General features: G+C 37.3%; 1 protein-coding gene across 13 annotated transcripts in view; it reads right to left on the bottom strand.

Moving 5' to 3' along the window:
* Nucleotides 1–622: 622 nt before the first annotated feature.
* Nucleotides 623–19,955, bottom strand: part of LOC122227738 (SSX family member 2 interacting protein) — a 42,741-nt gene continuing 23,408 nt past the window's right edge. For 9 of the 13 annotated variants that reach the window (XM_042952423.1, XM_042952419.1, XM_042952420.1 and 6 more), the window contains 10 exons: nucleotides 18,328–18,438; nucleotides 16,593–16,728; nucleotides 14,701–14,776; nucleotides 14,441–14,630; nucleotides 10,934–11,084; nucleotides 9,058–9,194; nucleotides 8,557–8,730; nucleotides 4,756–4,870; nucleotides 4,037–4,202; nucleotides 623–894 (listed from right to left, as the gene is read on the bottom strand). In XM_042952423.1, the coding sequence (XP_042808357.1) occupies nucleotides 717–894; nucleotides 4,037–4,202; nucleotides 4,756–4,870; nucleotides 8,557–8,730; nucleotides 9,058–9,194; nucleotides 10,934–11,084; nucleotides 14,441–14,630; nucleotides 14,701–14,776; nucleotides 16,593–16,728; nucleotides 18,328–18,438 (1,434 nt within the window). In that variant the 3' untranslated portion in view covers nucleotides 623–716. The remainder of the gene's footprint in view (nucleotides 895–4,036; nucleotides 4,203–4,755; nucleotides 4,871–8,556; nucleotides 8,731–9,057; nucleotides 9,195–10,933; nucleotides 11,085–14,440; nucleotides 14,631–14,700; nucleotides 14,777–16,592; nucleotides 16,729–18,327; nucleotides 18,439–19,955) is intronic. The other 4 variants (XM_042952428.1, XM_042952427.1, XM_042952430.1 and 1 more) reach the window with 4 other exon arrangements.

Raw genomic sequence — 19,955 nt, forward strand, 5'->3', positions numbered from 1 at the left:
CAGTAATGTTAATTATCTGAAGAAGTCAGCTTCATGGAACAGCTTTTGAGTATTTATTGCTCAGATGCATTCAAAAAATTCTTAAACATAATGTGGCAATGGCTCTAATACATCTGTAAACAGAATACCACTAAAAAAATTTTATTGGCATGAAATACTATAATTATGGATGTGTAAAATTTTTAAATCTTAAAGCCTCTTAACATAATCATGTATATCTATGTACAAAACATACATAAATTTCACTTTATTTAAAACATATGAAAGAGGAAATTTCAAATCACACTAAACATAATAAATATAGAACTTGCTTTGTTAAAAATCTACAGTATACATTCAAGTAAAGGCTAAACTTCCAATGCCAACTATATAGGAGACAAAATTAAACATTTACAATAATCAGTTTCCTAAAAGTGCTATTTTTAATACCTATAAGAGGAAACTCATTCTAGTGCTTCTGTTTTCGACCAAACATATACATTCCTTTATTCACAGAACCAGATGCTTCTGTTACTAAAAATACATTATCCAAAGCTTTTATATCCTTTTAAATAGATTTAACATTTTAGCTCTTTGGGGGAGGAACAGGAAAGTCCAAACAAACAACTCAGACCACCTTAAATTAGTAGAGATGACTGACTTTATGACACACCCTGTTTCAACTTAGATGTGAAATCTGATGAACGTGTTAATGAAAACAGTTCCAGTCCACTCGTCTAAGGTAAGTCATCTTTTTCTACATGGGAGTTGGTGTAGGTCAAGGAGCACCCACTATAGCAACCTTCCTGTGACTCAGGTCTCGATGCCATGCTCCACTTCTGATTTGCACATTCTCTTCCAACCTGATTTGGTTTAGTTTCTTCAGGAGTTATATTCAGTACGTTGACTGAACTACTAGGAAAAGAAAGGCAGATCTTAATAATCATCTCCTCTTTCTTTTATACTTAAGCTAGGCTTGAATGTCTAAAGTCAGATTGCTCCCTTGTCCGATGCTAAGTCAATTGTGAAGATACACAGATAGGGAACAAAGAGATGTTTCAAAATGGCCTAATTTATCACTTTTATCGTATCTATCCAGCTATTATTTTTCTGTTTTCCCACTTATTTTATTTATCTCTTTGGTTTACTCTGAAGCGCTCTACCCAACTAATGCCTAAGTCAGATACAGGACACGTGGGCTTTGAAAGCCAATGTCCCTCCATGTCCCCATGTTCCTGCCACTATTTTGTAATCTGTTTTTTTATATACACATCCATTTGTACACGCATGTTTTCCTCTACCCACCCATTTACCCACACAGCTATTTAATGAGTGCCTACAAAAGTAGTAAGGAGTCCAGACTCTGAAGTCAGATGGCTAAGGTCCGTACACCAGCTGAACCACTTACTATGTCACTGTTTCTTCAGCTTCCTCAGTTGTAAAATGGAAATAATAATAGTATCTATCTCACAGGGTTGGATGGAACTGAGTTAACACACATTAAGTGCATACACCAGTGCTGAATTAATTGTAAGTGTCAGGGAGTAACACTCTTAGGTTCTCAATGTGGACACAGCTGCTACCCTTCAATGACACAATCTGAGAGCTATGCTCTGTGATCATCTCAAAACAAAAATAGCTGGTTAAATGATTACTTTTGAATCTAAAGGGTTAAGCCAACAAATAATATATTTTTATCAACTGAGTATCTTTTTTCCCCAAAAACGGGTTTTTCCCCCTAAATGTGCATTTTTTGTGACTTTGGTTTACTAACTCAACCTCGATGTGGCAATCATCTTATTACGAACCCAGATCTAAGGTGCTTCAGGAGCAAGGAGTCCAAATTTTCCAAATAACTTAAAATTTTAAGAACTATGTCAAGCTGCAACAGCTTCTCTCCTGAAACTAGTTACACAACTCTTTTCTGTGTTTTATATTCAGAGGCCAGTAACCACAAATATTAATAGCTCAATGGAGCTTCTTGATGCTCTAAAGTTCTATTTCTATGCCACTGATGTTGTTTAGTGTAGCCCTTGGAATATATGAAACAGAAAAGCACTTTTATAAACCATTTATATTTACATATATTTTTATGTTTATAGCCTGCTGAGGGCTTATAATGGACCAAGTACTGTTTTAAATGCTTTATATGTATCATCACTGAAATCTCATAACCCCCTATTATATAGGTACTAAATGTTGGACTTTACTAAACACAAAATAATGTCTTCAAGGAATGTTATGTCAAATATTTCATAACTAAAAATTAGATTTAAAAGAATTTTAGACACATAAAAATAACCAAGACAAATGCTATGTTCTCTCTCAGATATAAGAATGTATTATTTGAAAATGGTGACTAGAATTTGTTATTTACATAGAGCACTCTAATTGGTTAAATTTGGGAGCTTAATAACACTCCATATGAGAAAATACTCTGAACTTACAGTATCTTTTGATTGTAAATTCAACTTTCACTTCCGATACTCCCCCCATTAGTCAGTCTGTTGGCTGAAAAGCAAAATATATCCCAAATCCAGTCATTTCTACCTTCATGTTATGACCCTTGTCTAAACTACCGTCACCTCACCTTGACTCCATTAATGTCTCCTAACTGCATCTCCTGACCTACAGGACTCACTCCTACAGTCTGTTTTCCAAACAATAAAACAGTCATCTTTTCAAAACATATCTTTTCCACTGCTTACAAATCTCCAATGCTTTATCTCTTGCCCTTAGAACAGTATCTGACCTACAAATAGAGATTGAAAGACTTTACAAATGAGGGGCACCTGGGTGGATCAGTCAGCTGAGCGTCTAACTCATGATGTCTGACTTGTGATTTTGGCTTAAGTTATGATCCCAGGGTTGTGGGATCAAGTCCCGTGTTGGGCTCCGTGCTGAGGGTGGAGCCTGCTTAAGATTCTTTCCCTCTGCCCCTCTCCCCTGCTCTCATGCGTGCTCCCTCTCAAAAACAAAAACAAAAACAGCAACAAAAAACCTTACAAATGAACTGCCAGCTGTGTGTATGTGTATGGGGGCAGCAGAGTGGGGTTATGTATGAACAACACGGTCATAAGTTGGTAATTGTTGAAGCCGGGTGATGGCTATAAAGGGCACCATGACCTTATTCTCTCTACATTGGTATATATTTGAACTCTTGCATAATAAACTTTTTAACCCTACTCACCCAGGACCTTATAGGATGTGATCCTTGCCTACCTCCCACTACTAACTACCTCCTACCTCTTGGTCTTGCTAGCTAACAACACTTGCCCTCCACAAACACACCAGTGTCCTACACCTCAGGGGTCCCTACACTTGCCTGGAGGACTCTTCCCCAGGCTCTTTTTTGCCCCTCAATATTTAGAGTCTTAAACCTTTTAAAACTCAACAATATGTACAGTGTCTTATCCTTTTTAACCTTCATATTTTTGTTCTGAAATTCATTTATTTAACAATTCTTGGTCCGAGGGCTAGTAGGCTTCTTCAACACTTAGCTCCACACCAGTATCTCACTACCACAGGCAAGTGTGCCCCTGCTTTCTGGGGCACCTACCAAACTGGCACGTCCTCATGCCACTGTCCTCTGCTTTGGTTAAAAAGGAAAGATCACCATCACACTTTCCAAGGTATCCCTTTGTTCTTTGCTATTCCTCTGTCGCTAGGAATGTTCTATCTACTTAATCTTGGAACAGGCTCTGAGGTAGAATATTGATATTATACCTTAGAATATGATTTAACAATTTGAGACAGAGAAGAATACCAAAATGCATCAGGTAATAGAAGTATGTGGGTTTCCTGGGGATAGGGAACAAATTTTTTAGCTCCCAGAAGACAGGGACCAGGATCTACTTTGTTTGCTACTGCATTCCCAGCACCTAACACTGCCCTTATATAATGGCTACCCAATAAATACTTGTAGAATGAATCAATCTACTAAATTCCTCTCCAAAGCCACTATTGTTGCTAACACTACAGATATGCCACCTTTCCCTCAGCAGTGCAACTCTAGCAATGGTACAGATATGTGCAAAGATCACCCATAGACCAATACCTATGTTCAGATGCACAGGAACGAGTCTGGCAAAAGTCTGAAGTAGAAGGAGAAGCGGGAAGAGACTTAGTAAGTTTAGATGTGCAAACTGGAGACCCGTTAGACATATTCTGAGGCTTCTTTTGCCGTGGCCTTGAGTGCATTGTAAGACTGTCCCGATCAGAACCTGTTAAAAGAAAGAAGAAAAAAAGGCAGTCCCTATGGTGAGGTATCAAATATAGTGAAGGTAATTAACTATGATCACCTGAAGGGTAGTGAGGTGTGAGATAGAACAAGTTAATGTGGGTGTTCACTCGAGCCCTTGACTCTAGTCTTGTTAATCTTGCCATCTCTTATGCATATTCCATAAACATTTAGAAGGATTTAGTTTTAAAAATATTTGGTGATCTCCAGGGGTGCCTGGATGGCTCAGGTGGTTAAGTGCCTGACTTGGTTTCGGCTCAGGTCACGATCTTGTGGTTTTGTGAGTTTATGCCCCACATTGGGCTGTGCGTTGATGGTGCAGAAACTGCTTGGGATTTTCTCTCTCTTTCTCTCTCTCTCTCTCTCTCTCTCTTCCTCCCTCTCTGCCCCTCCCCTACTAACGCTGTGTCTTTCTCAAAATAAACTAAAAAAACAATTTTTTTTAAGTATTTGGTGATCCCCAAAGTTTTATATTAATAATTTACAGTATTTTATTGACATGCACTTTCAGATTAAAGGGTTAATGGAGTACTCACTTCCTGAGAAGGCACTGAAAAGTTTCATATTTTCTGAGTTCTGGTGGTCAAAGGTAGTCATATTTAAAAACTGTTGCTTTAACCAACTGGCTCTTTCTTCTTCAAATGCCTTTCTCTGTCATAACAAGCAAACCAAAGAAATACTGATCAGTATTTCAACATTCACACCGGTGCCACTTCCCATGATTTCTGTAGCTGTTGGTGTTTGCTTTCTGGCTACCATCTATATTTTGTAAGTCAAACGAATTAACCTAAAAAACTAAGAAAAACTTCATTTAAGAAAATCATATTTAAAAAATAAAAATTGGGCAGAAAACATGAATAGACACTTCTCTAAAGAAGACATCCGGATGGCCAACAGGCACATGAAAAGATGTTCAATGTCGCTCCTCATCAGGGAAATACAAATCAAAACCACACTCAGATATCACCTCACGCCAGCCAGAGTGGCCAAAATGAACAAATCAGGAGACTATAGATGCTGGAGAGGATGTGGAGAAACGGGAACCCTCTTGCACTGTTGGTGGGAATGCAAATTGGTGCAGCCGCTCTGGAAAGCAGTGTGGAGGTTCCTCAGAAAATTAAAAATAGACCTACCCTATGACCCAGCAATAGCACTGCTAGGAATTTATCCAAGGGATACAGGAGTACTGATGCATAGGGGCACTTGTACCCCAATGTTTATAGCAGCACTCTCAACAATAGACAAATTATGGAAAGAGCCTAAATGTCCATCAACTGATGAATGGATAAAGAAATTGTGGTTTATATACACAATGGAATACTACGTGGCAATGAGAAAAAATGAAATATGGCCCTTTGTAGCAACGTGGATGGAACTGGAGAGTGTGATGCTAAGTGAATTAAGCCATACAGAGAAAGACAGATACCATATGTTTTCACTCTTATGTGGATCCTGAGAAAGGTAACAGAAACCCATGGGGGAGGGGAAGGAAAAAAAAAAAAAAAAGAGGTTAGAGTGGGAGAGAGCCAAAGCATAAGAGACTGTTAAAAACTGAGAACAAACTGAGGGTTGATGGGGGGTGGGAGGGAGGGGAGGGTGGGTGATGGGTATTGAGGAGGGCACCTTTTGGGATGAGCACTGGGTGTTGTATGGAAACCAATTTGACAATAAATTTCATATATTAAAAAAAATAAAAAAAAATAAAAAAAAATAAAAATTTACCCATCTCACCTAAAAACCAACTGTTATTTTCACATCTATTTTAAATAAATTCAAATGGATAATGCAAAAAAAAAGATAGCACATTAGAATTTTTGAACACACAGAACATTGTAAGTATAAAATTACAAATGACAGAAAAATACCCACTGTAAATTAATCACGTGAGAAAAAGAAGCTATGACCTCACCAAGCATCGCTCTCAGCCTCCAACCATCTACCAGCACCAGCAGCCACCACCACTAAACCACAAGAGGGCACACGTCAGACCTTCCCCTTCCCAACAGCCAATGATAATCCTCAATTCTCCCTCATCCCTCAGGTCTCTCGTGCTTCCTTCCCATCCTTCACTGGCCCCACTGACCAGAGGCAGACAGACTGTCTTGCAGAGAACTGGGAGTGGTACAAAAAGTAGCTAGAGGATCTCCCGGAATAGGACGGATACAGGGATTCAGAAAAAGGGTCCTGTAAGACAGGAGAAAATGCTGGTGCAAACGGATTTTATTTTCCGAGAAAGGTAGCTATTGATAAGATCAATTTTCACAAGTGTGGAGGAAACCCATGTCAGCTAAACAGCATATATCTTTCATTCATAAACACTAATACAAAATCATGCGTCCCCAGACATTTGAAGAAAACGAAGAGCATGAAAGAAAAAGAGCCAACATAAAGAGACCTGACTATAGGTAACAGTTCAAGAGCCTTTCGAAAAAATATTCTAACACAAATGACCAGATTTATGAACACCTGTAAAATAATATAATGCTCTACAAAAAGAAAAAAAATGAGGACACCAAAGACTTGAAAGATAAATTCTAAAATAAAAACTCCTTGGATGAAATGAAAAGTTAAAACTGATGGTGCTGAATATCAGGTTGGTGATGTACAAGATAAAGGTAAGAGAATACCCTTAAATTCAGGACATAAAGTCAACCTATGGATGTAGTCAGAAGGCCAACCATTTGTCTAATAGAAATGTTTGAGAATGCAAGGGAAAAAATACAGAATCAAAGAAAATATTCCAAATTGAAGAAATACAGTGTCTTCAGGCGAAATTACCTAGATATATCCTCATAAAATTTTGGAACTTTAAGAATATAAAAAGGAGAAAAGAAGGAAAAAAATAAAGCACAGGATATCTACAAAGTATTGCCTGTAAGTTATATGATAATCGGGCTGCTTATTAGCCAAACCAAACAGCAGAAGAAATGGAATAATGGGAAACTGAATTCTATATGCAGCCAAACCAACCACCTATGAGTGCCTTTTTGGATATCCCAGAATTCAGAATATTTTTTACTCATACAATACTTACAAAAAAATTACTCAAGAAGCTAATACAGCAAATTGAAAAAGGAACCCAAGAAAGTAGATAGTGTGAGCTACAAACTGAATGTGATTCAGGAAATCCTAAGCTATAAAGAAAGTCAAAAGATTCACTACACAGTGGTACACGAAAGATTCTCTCCAAGGTGGCAAAGTCTTACTAACATAGAGTATTTTCTATGTGATCAAACATATTAGTAGGTTACAGAATGAATAGTATTTACAGAATCATGATGTCATCAATGTTTTTCCATTTTTAAGTCTCAACCTTAAAGTACATACACCTGGATTACACTGTAGGGCAGAGGACAAATGTGGTAACACCCAACGATGAGAAATAATAACCATAGACAAAACTTGGGAAGTAGAAGGGCAAGAGAAGGGGAACAAGGGTAAGTACAAGAATGTCTTCATCTTTCATTGCGGGGATATGGTACTGCCTCAAGTCAAGCACACGTGAAATGGAAGCATCGAACATATTATTTAAAAAAGTCAACCAAAAGAAACCATTTTTTAAAAGTGGTTTTAAAAAAGTATGAAGTATGTATGAAGAAGTCATATATAGAGATGAGGAACAGCATAGATGGGAGTTGCGGTAAGGACACTACATTCCTTATCTTTCATAGCCGGGAATCAATAGATTGTTATCAAGAAAACAAAGGCTGAAATACACTAAGGTTAAAACAGTACTTCTCAGAAGAACTACGAAGTTCAAACAGTGGTGACTTCTGAGGAATGAAACTGGTGGTAAGAATGGAGGACATTAGTTCAGTTTGTGGTTTTTTGTAGGAGTTATTTTTTAAACCATGTTCACACATTACTTGTGTAACTTTTGAAAGGGAAATACGTAGGTTAATATATCGTTAAGTCAAAAAGCAAGCTGTAGAAGGTGTATGCACACATCCCTGGGTGAGGGGGAGAGGGAGAACTTTTGTACTGCTTTTTGATGCCCACGGACAGTGGGAAGATAACAAATGTCCCAGAGAGATCTCCTGTGTGAAGCTAAACACTGACCAGTAGAAAGCCAACCAGAAGGGGATAATGGATGCTTAGAGTTTTCTAAAAAGAAAAGTTTCAACTCCCAAATCTGGTAAAGGCAAAACGACACCCTTCTATAATAGTTCACATGGTTACAATCCTTTCCAGTTTGTTATTTATAAGATCGCTGGTGAAATACTTTAGGGAACAACTGGATGGCAAAAAAACAATGAAAGGCAGAACTTCGATACATTCTGCCGGGCCTCCCCAGAACTTGCAAAAGCTCTACAAGGAAAGCTAATTGTTTAAGATACCTCCAATCCTAGGCGGATAGCCGCTTCTGTAAAGCTTCGTCTTTCCTTTTCAAAATTCTTTTTTTGCTCTCTAAATAGGGACCACTCTTCCTTGAGGCGCTCCTTTTCTTCCAACAAGTAGCAGTCTCGAAGCAGTGAAGTGGTGTCGTCATCACATGCAGTAGCAAGCTGCTGCTATTAAATTTTAAAACATAGTAAGTTCCAGAAGATCCCCGCGGCACCCCAAGTTAAAGCAAGGGACGGCAGGTCAAACTTTTGGGGAAGGACAGAAATGATGAAGAATCAGCAAGTTAATGGAGGACTCTCATTTTCCACTTGGCAAAGCCCCGCCTCAGGAATGGTATGTAATGTCCCTGTTAGTAAGCCCAGAACTTAGTTTAAAGCAGAAAAATGTCAAATACTACATATCTTCTGAAATAAAGGAATAAAAATCTAGTAAGATTCAGTAAAATCCTGGCCCTTTACAGGGGAAAACAGCTTTAAAAGGTAACTCCCATTTACCTGTAAAAGCTGCTGCTGAGTTTTAATCATTTCTTTACACTGTTGAATTTCCAGCTCGAGTTTTTCAGTTTCTTGTTCGTGGTCTTGTCGTGAGATTACGTCTTCATCATTGAAACCTTCTAAGTGTACCTTTGAAACTAACATAAAACCAGTAATTTGACATAGGTTTTACAGCCTCCACTCAGTTTATGGGGCGCCTGGGTTGCTCAGTCAGTTAACAGTCCGACTTTAACTCAGGTCATGATCTCACAGTTGGTGCGTTCGAGCCCCACATTGGGCTCTGTGCTGACAGGTCAGAGCCTGGAGGATGCTTAGGATTCTGTGTCTCCCTCTCTCTCTGCCCCTCCCCCAGCTGGTGCTCTCTCTCTCTCTCTCAAAAGTAAATGTTAAAAAAATTTAAAAAAAAGCTCTCAGAATTTTTCTAGAATCTCAACAGGTTTTCTAAAAGGTACCTATTCCCTTTGCCCTCTAAAAATTTCATAAGCTATAATAATAAAATTTAATTTATGGTATTTTACCACCATGAAAAAATTTAAAAAGCAAAGCAACTATAAGGGATTCAGGACAACTACAAATTCATACTATTTTTGGACTCAAATGATATCTTTACTAGTTCTGCTATGAACATTTAATTTGTAATCTGTATTTATTCAAGATTATGTCCTAATTAAAAACGGACAACCTATATTCACAGAGGAGAAAAATAATTAACAAATTCATAAACTACTTTCAACACTTCTTCAAAGATCAATGCAGCACTACAAATCTTGCTCTCCAGTATTAAATTTAACAAATAAAAAGTCCAAATATACTTGCTATTTACTAATAGACTGGGACTGAAATCAACAAAATCTCATGTAAATTAATTTTGGTACAGAATTTTGTTGATTAGTCTCTACTACTAAAGACAACTGGCAGTGAGTTTGTGACTTCTGACATTTAGAATAAATTTTCTTTCAACAGACTTCATTTACTGAGCAGAAACCTTAATTTTCTTGGTTTAAAAGCATGCAACCTTCAAAAAATATAAAATGTTAAGAATACATTCATCAATGTAAATTTATACTATCTATGGTGACAGGAAATGGTGTCTAAAATAATACATACACTCTTAAGTGAAAAAAAGTGTAGAAAGAATACATAGTATTTGGTTTTTGTTTTTCATATACATATATATTTTTTTTCATGTGTTTGTTTGCTTATTTATTTATTTATTTATTTATTTATTTATTTATTTATTTAAAGAGGGAGAGCACAAGAGAAGCCCAACACAAGGGCTTGATCCCACAATCCTGGAATCATGACCTAAGTCGAAATCAAGAGTTGGACGCTCAAATGACTGAACCACCCAGGTGTCCTGTTTTTTATATATTTTTAAATAAATTTTGTAAATGCCTACAGAAAAATCAAGAAAGATATGCACCAAACTGTTGAGTGTTAGCTACAGGGAACAGAAACCTGAATATTCTACTTCATATACTTCCTAATTGATACTTTAAACCTCTATTATCTTGAAAATAATTTAAAAATAAATTATTAGGAACCTAGAAGTATGCAAGTATCTAGAAATAATAAGCAACAGGTTTATATTTATACCACATCATGATTAATAATTCTTAATTTCCAAGATTTAGTAAGACACTCAGTTCACTTCATTCAACTGTATACTGCACTCAGAGAAAGATTCACTCTGAAGGCAAAGTATTTTCTCAGTGGGGTTCAAACCTCACCTCTAGAAGTAGATAGAAGCTTGATTATCAAACTAACAAACTGAGTTCGAGTACTTCACAGCTGAGCCCATAACGTGGCTTTCTAAGTGACTGAAATTAACAGCTGAGTGTCAACTCACTTTGCATGCACTGAGGCAGTAAGTTACCTTGGTTATCAAGCTTTTCTACATGACTTTTCAAAATTCTCCACTGTTTTCTGATGCTGTTGGTAAGCTGCTCTCTCACAGTTTCACAGGAAAGGTCCCACATACTCTCCCTACTCAGTTCCCCAGCATCTTCCTCAGCATCAGAGATAACCTACAAGCGAGAGAGGTGAAAGGGAAAGACCAGTATCTTAAAATGGCTCTAGATACTCAGGCAGTAGTAATTATCAGAGATCCTTATCAAAATCATTTCTGCCCCATATCTTAAGCATATGTGACCTACTATTTAAGATAAAAATTGTCCAATTCAAGTCTCTTCAAATGTGAATTTGAATCTAGTGATGAGAGTCAAGGAGCTGTGTGAAGAAGTTATTCATTACTTGTCCAGTGCTGTGTTAGATGCTCTCATTTATTAATTAACCCTCAAATCATGTTATAATGTGGGAAAAATGAGGCTTTCAGAAGTAGACACACTGCCCGATATCACACAGCCAAGAGGCAGAATGGAGATCTGAAGTTAGATCAACTTATCTCCAGTCCTAGGCTGTTTAAATAAATAAACCAGTAAAGTTATCTACAAAGTAACTGTGAATCCTATTTTTTTCATATAATTTTTAAAAAATAAAACCAGAGATTATTTTCCTTTTTACTCTACCAGCACATTAATCATAGGAAAATACAGCAACCACGGACATATGATCACACAGAATCAAAGCAGGATAAAGAACATAGGAAAACAGTATTAAAATATATCGAAATAATCTATAGCTACATAAACAATAATACATATTATTAGACAATAATATGTATATAATGTGCAGGTATACATACATATATTATATATATATGCAGATATATATATGTCTGCATAACAATCTGCATGGTCCTATTTTATTATTAACATCCAAGAAAGTGGACAGAGATCTACTTTACTAAACTGAACAGTAAATATCTTGCTGGGGGAAAAAAGAAAAAACATAGAAGATGAGAAGAAATGCTGGTTAGGCTGTTCCTGCATGCAGATGCAGCAGGAATGAGCGAGTGACTCAGTGTGGAGAGCTGTATCAATAGTGTGAGGTCAGCAATGGCTGCCAAAGTCAAGGTCTCCCAGGGGAAGCAGGTTGGGGGAGGGCCCAGCGTGGAGCTCACTATGACTCTGCTTCTTGCCAATCAATCCTCTGGAGCTACTTGCCAGTAATTCTTCCAAGAAGCTATACCTTCTATGTGTTAAAGCATACCAGAATACTATAAATCCATTACTTAAAACATTAATAATAATAATCGCTTAACACTCCCCAGACTAAATTAAATGCTGAAACCACAAAATGAAAATAAAAAGTTACCTTGAATCTTGGGTATATATTTTGGCTACAATTAAGTAAGAAAATAACTAATAAGTGAAACCTGAAGGCTACCTAGGCATTCTAAGGTTATACCTTACTCCCTTACTAAAATGCTCCAAAGTCCTTAAAAGGACTGATTTAAATTATAAGAGAAAAAAGATCTAGAAAAACAGACCTTTTAAAACCAAGAAATATACTTAATTAAGGGTACTTCTCCAAACTTAAACATTTGCATTATTAAGAATTACACAGGATACTAACCCACTGGATGAGTAGTGGTGAGGAGAGGGAAATTTAAATATCTGAGGAAGGTCTCCTTGATTTACTACTTACTCTTGCCGACTGAAAGCTGGTACTGTTTGTAAAGGTTGGGCCAAAACCTGAAGAAACTACAGGAGTAACAGAAACTATGCTAGCTCTGGGAAGGCATTTGTGGATTTTCACAATGAACCAAAAAGTGATAGACTTTGAGAGAAAAGGCTAACTCAATATAAAGGTCAAGAAGGTCCCAAACTGGAGAGTTTAAAAAGAACATCTAGGTAATGATTTTTTTTTTTTCTGAGAGTGAGAGAGAGAGAGAGAGAGAGAGAGAGAGAGAAAACGCATGTGTGCAAGTGAGCGAGGGGCAGAGAGAGGGAAAGAGCATCCCAGGAGGGGCAGAAAGGAGAGAGAGAGAATCAAGGCTCGAACTTATGAACTGTGAGATCATGACCTGAGCTGAAGTCAGATGTTTAATGACTGAGCCACCCAGGTGCCTCAGATAATGATTTTTTTAAAAAAGAAAGAAAAAAAGAGGTAGAAGAGGGTAGGCTTATCAGCAGGACTGATCTGTGACACCACAAAGTAAAGAGTCCCCAAATGTAGGTTTAAAAACAAGTTCTGATGGACTTGCTGACAATTAGCATTTTCCATCAACATTGCTATTTTCAGATTTTAGTCACTTGGTTGAATCCGGAATTTAAACATGGAAAGCAATTAAGTTAAAAGAAGTTTTCACCACGATGTGACTTGTTCTTTCAGACCTCTGCACGTATCATTCCCCTTGCATCACATGCTTTCTACTCCTAAAACATACACCTGCTTATTTTTAAGAACCAACTCAAATTCACTTGCTCTCTGATGCCTTCCTTGACTGCCTCACTTGCTTTGTTCTGCACACTGCACCACCCTATTATAGCTCTTAACAAGTTTAACAGTTACTTTTCTACATGCCCCTTCTCCCCAGAAGAGCTTCTGAAGAATGCAATGGACTGAATGTGTTCTCTCAAATCTGTGTTGAAATCCTAACACCCAATGTGTGGGTATGCGGAGGTGATTAGGCCATGAAAAGTAGAGCCCTCGCGAATGGGAGGAGTGCCCCTACAAAGGGATTCTGGTGAGCAATCCTCCTGTTTCTGGGCATGTGAGGGTACAAGGAGTCAGCAATCTGCAACCTGGAAGACATCTCTCACAGACACTGGCCCTATGGGCACCTAGATTTTGAACTTCCCGGCTCCAGAACTGTAAAAAATAAATTTCTATTGTTTTTAACCACCCAGTCCATGGTAGTTTGTTATAACAGCCCCAACTAAGACAAAGGAAAAAGTCAAAGTCCTTTTAGCTTTTTCTTTCCAGGGACCAGACAGCAAATTTATGGACTGAATGATTAGCTGGTTCCCAAAGTTAATAAATGTTTCACTCTCTGGAAAGCAAAGCATGCTTAAATACATAACACCTCAACTAAACTATTTAGAGGATATTCAGCACAGTACTTAAAAACATGAACTCTGGGGTAAGGCAGACTTGGCTTTAAATCCTGATTTTGTCCTGTGTGATACTAGGTTAATTAGACTAAGGTGCCTCAGTTTCCTCAGCTATAAAATGGGGGATAATTATAATATGAAAAGCATCAAATTATAAGAATGAAACGAGACAATGCTCATAAAGAGCTTAACACAGTGTTTTGGGCACAGATCAAGTCCTTGGAAAATCATCTCCTTCATTTCCCAGGGCATGTCTAGAAACACACCGGACAATTTTTTGGGTTGTCACAGTGATTGGGGGTAGTACAGCAGTGAGTGTCCTGTCCAAAACATCAGTAATGTCCCCCACTGGGAATACCTATCTAATGTTTTAATTGTTCGACTCAGCAATCCAAAACTGTATTAGAGAGGAAAGAGCCACTTACAGTTCCTGTACTATCATCTGCTCTTTCTCTAGGTTTCTGCTTTTGGGGAGAAAGAAGAGAAATCATTTCCTTTTTCATTTGCTGAAGAACCTTCTTAAGTTCAGCATTTTCCATTAGGATTTGTTTCTGACGATATTCATAATCATTCAAGAGAATTTTATACATTTCATCTTCATTCCTGAGAAAGAAACTGTCAGCATGAAAATGCAGTTATAGAAAGAAAAGTCTGATGAAATGTATCAATTTAAATTGGAACTTACCTGGCCTCAGTTTTACCCGTCCTCCAGGAGCCTCTTTTTCCATCAGCTCTCCCCACATAATTTAAAACTTCCATAGCTACAAACATGAACATGCAAAACAAAACCAATTCTTAACATACATATGTTTAAGTGTATAAAACCCTAACACACTATATACACACTGGAGACCTAAGTCAACCTGGTGCAGATTAGGATTTGGGCTCAGAAAGTCCAGGATTTCAAGTTCCAGTTCTCCATTACTGATAAACACTGAGATCTTGACAAGTTATTTACCTGCTAAGCCTGTTTCTTCATCAATACAGTGGGAATAATGAAAATATCTACCAAAGAGTTGTTGTGAAGAGTAAAAGATATTGTTAAAACACTTAAAGTACTTGATAAATATTATATTATCATTATTAATTTTATCTTCGGGGTTGGCAAACTATGGCCTGCAGGCCAGATGCCTGATTTTTGAAATAAAGTTTTATTACAACACAGCCACACCATTTGTTTATATACTTTTACACCACAAGTGCAGGGATGAATAGCTGTGACAAAAGGCCACAGACTCCACAAACCTGAACACATTTACTATTAGAATCTTTATAGAATAAGTCTGCCAAGCCCCGCGTTGTCATCATCATCAAAGGAGCCAAAGCCCCTGACAGTATTAATTTCTCTTCTATCCTAGGGGGAGACGGAAGCAGTTGGCATAAGAAGGAAAGAGGATGACAATAAGTTACTGTAGTTTTAGGCTTAATAAAATCATTATGAAAATACCACTTCCAGTTAGGTTTGGACTAGAAGACAGCCAGATTCCCACCAAATAAGAGCTCTGTTACCAGAGTTAAATCTTCAATAAACTTCTCTAATTAGTACACTTCATACTTCCGGCATTTCATCTTGCTCTTTATTTAATTCACGGGTGAACATGAGGTTAACCAATGAAGTTTAAGTTTGATTACCTAAAGGTTTCCCACCTTGTCTTAATAGCTTACCACACTTCCATTTTTCAGTAATGTTTAAAATAAGATAGCTGAATAACTGAGTCAATAGTGAGCTGCCTGCTGACAGCGGACACGGCCCACCATGTGACAGCTTGGGACATCTGCTCATCAGCTGTCGTGTCAGCAAGTCCAACTGAGCTCCGTTTCCGAAACCACGGTTTAGGGTATTACTGTAGCATGCAGGTTAGAGGACAACCTGCAGCCCACGTGGGAACCACTCTTCAATAACTAAATGCACACATTTCCTGTTCTGCATCTCACCAGGCCAGTAAAACCTTGCGTGTAGCTCGACTTTTGTGTGCATGGTTCTACTTTGTAATCTATGTCATGTACCTGAAATTATGCTTGGATGACGTAAGCTGTAAATTAATTTTCACAAGAGTAACACTAGAAAGAAAAAAAAAAAAAAAACGTAGGCACAAACAAAAGCATAATGTCCACAGTCCCTTCTTTAGACCAGCTGCTTCAAAAATGCACAGCTACATTTAAAGGAAATGACATAGATGATTTGATGTGAAGAATAATCTTGCAAAGTTATTTCTAAAATCATATACATTTTGGTACTCAGAAACTCATCTTGCCTTTTCATATTATCAGTTCTTTGCTATAGAAGATTAGAATATCCTCTGGCTTAGTTTTTTCTCTATGGAACCACAACTGCCGTATTAAAAAAAATATGTAATTCTTATATGCAACTAAGGAAGCAAAGCAAAATTATTTACTTTTCACTAACGAGTTGTCTCAATTTCTAGTTTATGTGGATATATACCGTCTAGAGACATTTTATGCATAAAGCATAAAAATAACACTTCATGGGTTGTTGTGCTCCGTCTATTCACATTTCTTTCTTAGGATATTAGCTTATGCATTTACTTTGCTCTATCTCAGCCAGTTGTTTCTTACCTATTTTTTTATCCTTCTTGTTCATAACAAGTTGATGCAGACGCTCCTTTAATTTATTATATTCACGTTCTTTTCTCTTCATATCATGATTATATTGAGTAGCTCTACTTGCAATGATATTTTGTAATTTTTGTACCTGAAAAAAGCATTTTCCATCAAATGAGTCCCTTTATGATTGACAATCCCCCAGTTAAAATTTATAAATTCAAAAGAGAATAGAAGTCCTAGCATTCACCTCCTCATAAAATAGTTTACTCTAGGATTATTCTTTCTTCTCAATAACCACTGGAAATCACTTTGAAAAGTATCATTAAGTGAACCACAAAGTTTTTATTGTTTAATTCTGAAACTTCCAGAACTCCTAACTTTCGAAATTATCTTTTTCTACCCTTTTTACTCTACATTTAGAGTCTGATCATTTAGAAGCCAGAAACTCTTACAGAAGTATGAAAGTGATCAGAGCTTCATCTGAAACAAGAATCAATTGATCATTTGTAGTGACTTCCTTACATTACTTACTTGAACCACTTTATTCCCTATAAATCTGTGACAAATTAGCCATAGCACATCACAGCATGTAAACAGGTTTATTTTTTTGTTTTGTTTTTAAACAGGTTCATTTATCTGATCACAAACAGTTCTCAAATTAGAGTAAGCCCAAATAGCAGACAGAATCCAGTTCAAATATTTGCTGAGTACCCACAATATGCCATGCCTTACTGTTCAATGTTTAGATCTACTATGGTTTCTCAGGCAACCCTTGATAGAAAGCATGTTCTATTCTATAATAACATTTTTAATCTCCGGTGAAGATGATCACGTTTAACTCAATCCTTACTAAAGACTAACTACATTCAAACCACTTAAGTGTAATCAGCACATCAAGTCAACATTTTCTGGGAAATAACTCAAGAAAATGTATAAGCAATCTTGCAGTTAACTAAGATATTTCATTATCCACTAACGGAATATATTACCAGTCAAATATGATAAAATCTGTCTAAATCACTATAAGGTCATTAAAGAAATATGCTCCCTTAGGAGTCCTTAATTATAGTTTAAAAAAACATACACAACACTGAAAATATTGTATTTTTACAGTTATCAAGTGGTCAGGGATCAAAAACTGCAGAGCAAGAAGAACATAATGGTTTCTTCATATATAAATTAAAAAATAATTTCAAATGCATGAACTCTATAGATCTAAATACTAAGTAACCACTATAGCAGAAGTGAGATTATAATTATGGTATCATTAGCAACCAGAAATAAGATTTTTAAATGTGAATTCCTTTTTTTAAAAACCAATAACTCTTGTGTCCATTTAGTCAAGTAACTGCTTGACTGCATGAATAATGGATTTAAGATAAAGAAGAGGGATGGCAGATATTAAACAGAGATATAGCAGAGAATAAAAGACCTGCATTTAAAGCACCCCTGCCCCTCAGAAAAACTATCAATGCATTTGAGTCCAGGCAGACATTACAGGACACTGGCTGTCACAAGCTATGGACCACTACACTAAACCAAATGAATCCTCTTGGAGCAGGGAGGACACAGAGAGTTCCTGACCTCAGTTAAATATGCTGCAGTGCTGTAGAAAGAGGTCCACCATACCAATTTGACAAAGGATGAATTAATGATACTTGTTTTAAAGTAGCCGTTACGGTCACCTCAAATCAAAAAAGAAAAAAAAAATTCACTCAAACTTTGTCTTCAATAACTGACAACTCACTTCATCTTTTTCATTTTTCAGTAGCTGATGCAAATTCCGGTTCTTGCACTGTAACTGTCTGTCTCTTTCCTGAAGCCCAATCATTTCTCTCCTGGAGGTTTCCAGTTGCTCCTAAAACATCCACATGCAATCCTGATTAAAATTAACACAGGACTCAGAGCAAATGAATTCTTAGAAGAACAGTCTAAACAATGTACACATACTAGGGTTCGCTAGCTAAAACTGCAGTTCAATGGCACACAAAATGTTTAGTTAAAACAATTATTCTCAAACAATACTATAAAGTTATAAATTTATTTAAATTCCAAAATGTTGTATGTATCTGACAAAAGAGTTTCAAAGCGGATCCCTTGAAAGGCTCTTCACTTATTCAAGTGATGCTGCCACTGGACACTTTTAAAATTTCCTTTTAGTACTTTGTAACATTGCTACAGCACACTCTTTGAGAAAGAACCAAAGTGATTTGGAGCTAAGTCTAAAGAAGATGGGTGACCAAGCAAGCAGCAACCCTTCAGGTCAAAAAAAGTGAGGCTCAGCACAATACTAGTTCTCCCTTGCAAGTGGGAACCTCTGAAGATTTCCTCCAGAGAGGAACGGCAGCATTGCTGGAATCAGTATGGGATAAGATGCTCACTTTGAATTCATTCCACACATTCCGTGAGGAAATGTGCCAAGTTCTGCATGAGACCATTGGAATATTTTTAAAAGCCTCTTATCTTTATAAAATAGGAAACCCACTCAACTTATGGCATAAGTGACCATAAATGACAACTTGCACAATCTCTTTAACAATGGATCTCAAGATGATTTAGGAATTTATAAAATTTAGGAATACAACTTGGATAACTAAGGCTGTCAGAATTTTTGGCACCTTCTTCTCTGGAGTGCTGAAAGCTTCCTATCATGCCAGACCATTTGGAATGGCTGAACTTAAAGGCACTGGGCCAGTTGACATGTCCCACATATGTCAAATCAGATTCACTCTGAGTAATTATCAATGCTTTACCTGAACTCACTATCATCCCTGCAAATCTGTATACCCCCCTGCTATATCATACCATCATCCTCTGTAAAGCTGACAGAGACCTGGCTGGTATCTTAATTCATGACTCTCTTTACTCCCCCAATTCAATTTTTCATAGAATTCTACCCATTTTACCTCCTAAGTTTGCTTAATATCTCTCTTTTACCATCTCCACTGGCAAAACCTTTCTGGCCTTAGCAGCTGCTAAGGCCTGCTAACAGCTGTCCTTTCCACCATGCCTTCTAGGCTCCCTACTTCCACCCCAAACACAAATCTACACCTCTCCCATAATTTCTCCACCCTACTGCCAGACTGGTATCTCTACATGATGCCCACGATGCCTTCTCTTACGTTCCTTGGTGCCTCCAGGTTTCTGCACAATGCGCTCACATCATCTGACGCCTGGGTCCCAGCCTCACCTATCCGTCTTCATCATAATCATATCGTTCAGGTCCTACAGGGCTACTATCTGTTTCCTAAAAGTAAAATCCTCTCTCATACCTCTATGCTTTAAACAGGTTGCACCCTCTGCCTAGAATGTCTTTTCCAAACATTAGCAAATCTCTACTTATTCCTCAAACCTGAGATCAGTGTTAAGTCTCTG

This window comes from Panthera leo, chromosome C1 (genome assembly GCF_018350215.1).
Source record: "Panthera leo isolate Ple1 chromosome C1, P.leo_Ple1_pat1.1, whole genome shotgun sequence".
In the NCBI taxonomy this organism is placed as follows: Eukaryota; Metazoa; Chordata; class Mammalia; order Carnivora; family Felidae; genus Panthera; species Panthera leo.